Source organism: Idiotropiscis lumnitzeri, chromosome 8 (genome assembly GCF_059441095.1).
Source record: "Idiotropiscis lumnitzeri isolate Australia: NSW breed Sydney's pygmy pipehorse chromosome 8, RoL_Ilum_1.0, whole genome shotgun sequence".
Classification (NCBI taxonomy): Eukaryota; Metazoa; Chordata; class Actinopteri; order Syngnathiformes; family Syngnathidae; genus Idiotropiscis; species Idiotropiscis lumnitzeri.
In genome coordinates this window covers 1,982,501-1,990,000 of record NC_142398.1, presented here as the reverse complement: position 1 = coordinate 1,990,000, position 7,500 = coordinate 1,982,501, and the positions used below count along the sequence as shown (strand labels likewise).

Below are 7,500 nucleotides of genomic sequence, written 5' to 3'. Positions count from 1 at the left end.
GAGGAGCTAATTTTGTTGTGCTACCGCCTTTTATTTAAATGGCCTGATGCTAGGGCTGGGCGATATGACCTAAAATCTATATCGCGATAAATTGGGCAATTTTACCTCGATAACGATACATGCGCGATAAATTCCCCCTGAGGACCAAAATCTAAATAAATGCAGGAAATGCAAATTAACCGCTTTTTTTTATTGACCAACTGGTACACATTACTTTCAATGAAAAATAAAAGTACAAAAATCATTTGAATAAACATTCAAAATAGCTCTCTTTGCATGACTTGAACAATGTCACAAAGAACAGGAGAAAAAGGGTACCTCTCACATATATTGTGCCGAGATGCTGCAATGCCATTTGCAAAGGCCTAGATTTGTGTAACGGTATCTTGTAAACAATATAAATAATGCCATGTGCAAAGGAGCTAGTCGCCTGTAAACAAAATGCTAAATAAAATGAAAAAAATGTCAATGGAATGCCAGTGCCAAATAAACAAGTGTGCTTCATCAGGAAAATGTGCCGTCTTGAGTACTCTGATGCGCGGTCGCCACTTGTCGTCTATGTACTGCACATTCAGTCTCAAACAGGGATGCATGTTGCGACTCGACCACAAGACGGATGTGGATGCAAAATGCTCGACATGTCTCCGCTCCCCTCCCAATGTTGGTCCATATCGGGAAGTGCTGTTTGCGACAAATATTTTCGTACCTCTTGTTGGTTATGTTCATGAGGCGTTTAAATCCTGTGCGCTCCACTGTAACTAGAGGAGCTATAACTTTAGCTATGTGCTAGGCTATTGCATCCACCTCTGAGACGTTCTCTCATATGGTGTCACCTCCGTTATGGGCTGTTGTCACTTGTCAAACCTTGCTTCTCACTTTGAACTTTTAGCACAAGCTCCAAGTCAACAGCACGGTTGTGTTGTGGGTGGTGAAAAAGAAAAGGTTGGACGCGCTGTTTCAGGTGCTTACGACGGTGCTTGTAGTTCATGTTCTTTTGCTCAAACATCGTCTTTATGGAACCCAAAACATTTCCAAACGACAGATGTCGAATTTCTTTTCGGGACAAGCGCGACAGGAACAATTTCCACTAACGTTACTTCGTCTGCAGCCGTGTCAGCTGCTTCTGGATTTGAATCGCCAGCTACGAACGCGTCTTCTGTTTACATTCTTCTACAGCGCATGAGTCACGTGACTAAATGCGCTGTAGCCGTCTTAAAGAGGCATGAACATCGCCGCAGACAGAAAAGACTTTTCTTTTTTTTTTTTTTTTTAAGACACCGAATTTCCCGACATGGGCAAAATTATGTCGTCACTGTAATACATTTCGGTAACGGTCAATATTCGGTTTATCGCCCAGCCCTACCCGATGCTAATTGTTGCTATTGCCGGTGCCGTTACCCTACTGTTAGCCGTGGAGGAAAGAAGGAGGAAAAAGATCCATGCCCGTCTGCCGGCTACCAGTAGCCGTTCACCTCCTGAGACTTGACACAACTTTTGGATTGCTAAATGTCATAAATATAACCAGTCAAGTTTCGTGTGTGTATTCATTCTCTTGTCCTCGTCAGCCCATGTAAGTAGAGAAGCGATCTAGAGATACTTGTAGGCTAAATGCTTCAAACGTAGCTATTTTTTCCATAATGGTACGGGGCGTGCGCATGCACTATCCCGTGTCATTATGGGAAATAATGCCATTTTCAACCATAGTCAAGGTACGCATGGGTTGTTTTTCTCACAACTTTGGGGACTTGGTCAGGCCGGGGTAATGCATATTTATGATGAAAACCTCAACCAAAAGCTAATGTAAGGGAATATTTTTATATTGTGCCTTATATTGAGGGTTGGGTTTCAAGGACTTCTTATTCTTTCATTTCACAACAATCATTGACCAAGTTTACATGCAGCCTGCATTATGGTTCAGGTCAAATATCTGGTTTTCTAAACATTCAGAAAATCCTGTCTCCATGTATCCCACACTTGAATACACAAATTTAAACGGCGCTTCACAGAAAATGTTGTGACTTTGTCAGTACAACTTATAAAATAAAAATCATATTCATGTAACTCACTACAGGAATAAAGCTGTCGCTTTCCCGGTACAAAGAAGGTAGCCCAATTGCGTTTATATGACCAAATTGTGTTCGAAAAGGGGTACCCCAGTGGTCTTATATGGGATTTTGCACGCATTTACGTGACCTTTCGAAACCCAAATGCTGGCAATATTCAGGCTTTAAAAGGCTTATGGACTGCATGTAAAAAGTCGATGATATTTGCATTTCCTTTTTATTAAGGTAATAAAATCAGTTAAAATACAGATTTTTATGGGAGAAAATTATTGATTTTATTTTAAGGCGTTATCGCCCAGCCCTCTTTGCCGCAGAAAGTGAAATGTCCAGTGCGTCTGCCTATCTGTCACTTTTGAGCCTTCAAAGATGTACCCTTGGATCGTAATCTGTTTAATATTGCAAGATGCTATGTATCAAAATTCCTTTAATGTCTGTTCAACAGTCAAGTCATTTTATGTTGTAGGCATCTGTGTGCATGGCAAAGGCTGCAGATGCCCAGGCTTTGGTAGACTCAACAAATCTCACTATTCATGCAAGGCAAATTGCTCCCTCTCGTGCCAAGGTAAAATTGAAAAGAATCGAGAATTTGGTCCTAGTTATATATTTCTGTGAATCATAGACTGATTACTTAGATTGCTTTTTCTTCTTCTGAAGTAATACAATTTTAGCCTAAGTAATACAATTTTAGCCTATCTGACAGTGCTTTGTAAATAATTTCCCAGCTTTGCCTAGTACCATTACTGTTGAGGATTAAATGAGCTGTCTTTGAAGGTACAGCTATAATATTTTTTGTGAGGATGTAGAAAGAAACGGTTTGAACCGAAAACACCTTTTATGATTAAAAATGTGAGTATATTGAATTAAATCAAATCGATCTACTTTGAAATACATTGACAAATGTATTTAATTGGCATGTCGGAGAGATCTGTAAATAAAATGACAACAAAAGAGTCGCTGCTGCATACCCTCTCAAACTGAGCCGTGTCGAATCAAATCATAATTCCACCAAGTCTAATCGTTCCACTTTCAAATTGAACTGTCCTTGAATCTTTTTGCAACACATGTGTAGAAAACCATCTAATCTTTACACACCCCGCCCCTAATCTCTAGATTTCAGATACAGTCATTGATGCAGTAACAGAACTACTCTATTTCACCGTACTATACGATTAAAAATTAGTTTAATCCTTTTTTTTAATTTAAATTTTGGGAACTGAATGTCAGAAACATTCTCAAGGTTATAACTTTGCTCTAAAAATGTTATAATTTCCCTTTTTAGAGAGCAGAGCCAATGGATTCTTCTGTCTGCAGTAACAGGTTTGTTAATTTAAGGTCATATTCCCTGCCACATTACCAGTTTTAAACTGACTCTGGCTTCTCTGAATTGGTATTTTCTGTTGACAGTAAACCTACTTTAAGTCCATACAAGGGCCCTGAAAAGAAATTCTCTGGTAAGAAATTAGATTTGTTTTTTTGAAACATTTCTGGCTGAAAAATTTGGACAAAAGTTGTAAACGCTAAATCAGTTATCTTGATATCATATGATAGAACTACGGGTTCAATGAAAATGACAATATACATAAGATGCAAAACAGAGACCATCATTCCAGTTTTCTCGGGATAGTTCAGATTTTGAAACTCCCCCTGGGCAGCCCTTCCACCTGCTCTCTGTCAGCACGCGCATGCAGCGGCTGTGACTCTGGACGTGCAGCGCGCCCTTCTCGCACAATTGTTCAGCCTCCCCTTCCCGCCCCAGCTAACAGTAGGATCACGGCACGGCTAAATAACAACAATTAGCTTCAGGCTTTTATAACAAAATGCGTTAGCACAAAAATCTTGCTGCTTCATGTCACGGAGTTGCCTCCCAAGCAGTCGCATGCCTTGCCCGTCTCCGCTGCCTGCTTCAGCATGGCAGTAAGTGGGCGGCAATTTCACACAATGACCTCATTGAACGCCGGGGCTATCTTGAATGGTGCGCTTCGCGGTGCGGCATGTGCTTGTAGTCCGCACCACTTGTGGCTCATACAGAATACAATACAATACAATACAACTTTATTTATATAGCGCATTTCGCCACAGCTGGAGCTGTGCTATCATCACAAAATTCCTGACGAACTAGCGAGGCCGCCCGGCTCACCATGGATTGTCATCGGGACCGGGAGGCGACGCAGACGGCGGAGGGAGAGGAAGAAGAAGCGGGGCTGCAGGTCCGGTCTCCTACTAAAGTTACGGCAGCCCCACAAGCAACCGCCTCCAAGTCTCTACCTCACCAACGGGATTACAAATCCTGGGAAACCGCTATGTTCGGGACAGTTGTGTGATCGTCATAATGGCTGCACTCCAACGTTCCCGACGCTAGCATCCAGCTAGCTGGGCGCTCGCTTCATTGCGCGGATCACACGAGAGACACCGGTAAAAGCTGGGGTGGGGGTCTCTGTATTCGCGTGCATGAGGTCTGGTCCAACAACAGCATGATCCTAGAGAAACTCTCCTCCCCCGACATCGAGTACATGTCCGTTAAATGTTGGCCTTATCTCCCGAGGGAGGTAACAGTAGTGATCGTCACTGCTGTTTACATCTCTCCCGATGCTAACACGAGCATGACGCTCTCGCAACTAGCGTGCGTCATCAACAAACAACAGCAGGCCCACCCTAGTGGCGTTCATATAGTAGCGGGAGACTTTAATTCGGTCAATTTGAAGACTGTACTCCCGAAGTTCCACCAGCATGTTTAGTGCCCGACAAGGGGAGAGAACACTCTTGATCATTTATTCAAACATCAAGCACGGGTACAGAGCCATCCCCCTCGGCCCCGTCGGCCAGTCAGACCACCTGTCCTTGGTGCTCACACATGCGTACACCCCTCTCAGACTCAGGCCCACCACAAAGACTGTTAAAACATGGCATGAGACCGTCATGGATGAATTACAGGACTGCTTCCATCACACAGACTGGGACCTCTTTTCAGGACCTTGATGTTTAAACATGTTGTGTACTGGACTACATCAAGTTCTGCATGAAAATTGTGTCCCTGGACAAGACCATTCGGACTTTCCCAAACACGAAACCCCGGATGTCCAGCCAGGTTCGCTCGCCCGTGACACTGCCTTCAGGTCAGGCGACAGAGCTCTGTACAGTGTGGGCCGTGCTGACGTGAAAAAAGGCATTAAGCAAGCCAAAATGGACTACAAGAGGCGGCTACAGTCCCACCGTGCCAGACACAGTCCCCGGGAGGTGTGGTAAGGTCTACAGTGCATCACCAACTACAGAGGAGGTAGCATAACACCTGAGTGCGTCGCTGGCGGGGGATCTAAACTGCTTCTTTGCTCGCTTTGACTCACCCCAACCGCTACACCCCCGCACTCTATGCCTCAAAACCCCCTCACTCACTTTAGAGGAACACAATGAGTGGCGTGCGCTCCTGGCAGGAAAGCCACGGAACCCGACCGAATACCAGGCAAAGTCCTCAGAGCATGTGCCCACCAGCGATCGCATGTTTTTTGCAGGGATCCCCTCCTGCTTGAAAACTTCCACCATTATTCCTGTCCCCAAAAATTCACCCACAATCCACGTGATTGACTACCGTCCTGTTGCTCTCATACCAGTCCTAATGAAGTGCTATGAGAGACTGGTTCTCCAGCACATCAGAGACTGCCTTCCTCCCCCACTGGACCCCTACCAGTTTGCCGACTGTTAGAATAATATTTAGAGGTTATTATACATTTGCCATGACGCAGCATTATTTCAATGCATGGTGCGCATGACATGTTGCAAATTAGTGGAGTGGACTATGCTTGAGTGTTTACAGTCAGAGTGGAGGTACAGGAGGACATCTCTACTGCAGAGAGGTGTCTGCAATTGGCAGGGCGGTGGCACTTCTTCAGAAGTGAGGATGAAGTAAACAACATCGTGAGGAGCCCTGATAAATTGGCATCGAAGTCTGAAGCAAGCAACATCGTGCTGGGTCCTGATAAAAGATGTTGACGTCAAAGTCAGCTGCGACCCATGGCGGCACGCCAATGATAAACCGGACTAAACCAGCTTTTGAAAAGACGAACTGTACCACCCTTGAGTGTAATCTGATTTCTCGAAGTGTAATCTGATTCCTCGATGTTATAAAAGGGAATGTGTGAAAAACATCGGGGAACAGAAGGGAGATGAAGTTGCCAAATAAACTTTATTAACCTCTCTGTATCCACTTGAGCTGAGTGCCTCTCTTCTTTCAGCTATGAACCCTATATGTCAAATTGGCGAACCTGACACCGACCAAGCTAACAGATCCACTAAGGACACAATCGACACTGCTCTGCATGTTGTGTTGCGCCACCTGGAACAACAACACAGCCATGCCAGGATTCTCTTAGTGGCCTACAGCTTGGCATTCAATACGATCATCCCAGACATCCACATCAACAAATTGGACATTCTCGGCCTCCCCGCCCTCACACGCACCTGGATTAAGGACTTTCTGACCAACTTGTCATTCTCACCTATATGTAGCTCCGCAGTTTCATCTGCTCCCTTCCACATTTCCTCATTCTCATATAAATAAGTCACATAGAGGTTAATCATTTTGATGTTGAAGTGGTCATAGGTAGGGATGTCCATATAAATTTTGGTGCCAATTGATCGCCATTTCTGGACTTCATAAGCAATGAAAGTACAATGATATTTAAAGAACAGATTGGTCCCTTAAATGACTCGAGTAAAACATGGAGAGAGCGGGGGGGGGGGGTGGATTGGCCTTATTCCTCATTAAAAGTAGGCATTTTTCAAGTCATCACTTATCCTGATTTCTCCAAAATGAATAGACAAAAAAGAAAATAATTTCAGTTTCCTGATCAAAAAAATATAAACTGAGCTTGTTCGTGAAAAATGAACATTCATGGCTGGCCAGGCACTTGAATATGCCATTATGTTTTCAAGGTCTTTTTCCAAATGTAATTTTAACAAAGAACATTGTCAGCTCTATTATGCATTATAAGACACAAATAGAAATACAAATAAAACATTAATTAATATGAATGTATATATACTGCAATTTTAAGTGTAAACTTACTAAATTGCGGCCGTAGTGCGATTAAAAAAGGTCAGAGCTGAGATTTTTTGAGCCAACTTTCTCATGACTATCTGAGGTGTACTACATTTTAAATGTATAATTCAAGTAAAGAGAATTGTGTTTCGAACTGAATTATTTACAGAAATCTGAACAGTGTAGCTTATATGGTTTCATTTCGCTCTTGTTTTAGACCTCTCTGCTGAAGTGACTGAGGCTGACATGAACACTTCTGCAAAGGTAAATGCATACATACAATTGTGATAGTGTTTGAATTTTTCTGCGTATGGCTGATCTAATGTCTTTTAAACTTGAGTAACCATCTCTCTGAAATGTTGGCTGTGTTCTTTTTTTATTATTTTTATTTTTTTATTTTTTTTT

At 43.0% G+C, this 7,500-nt stretch overlaps 1 protein-coding gene across 3 annotated transcripts in view; it reads left to right on the top strand.

Annotated features, from left to right (window-relative positions):
- Positions 1-7,500, top strand: part of LOC148331484 (uncharacterized) — a 77,794-nt gene that overhangs the window by 36,847 nt on the left and 33,447 nt on the right. For all 3 annotated transcript variants that reach the window (XR_015844612.1, XM_088302148.1, XM_088302147.1), the window contains exons 8-10: positions 3,343-3,380; positions 3,468-3,514; positions 7,313-7,359. Coding sequence is in view for 2 of the 3 variants with exons in the window: in XM_088302148.1 (XP_088158274.1) it covers positions 3,343-3,380; positions 3,468-3,514; positions 7,313-7,359 (132 nt within the window). In the remaining variant the exon portion in view is untranslated. The remainder of the gene's footprint in view (positions 1-3,342; positions 3,381-3,467; positions 3,515-7,312; positions 7,360-7,500) is intronic.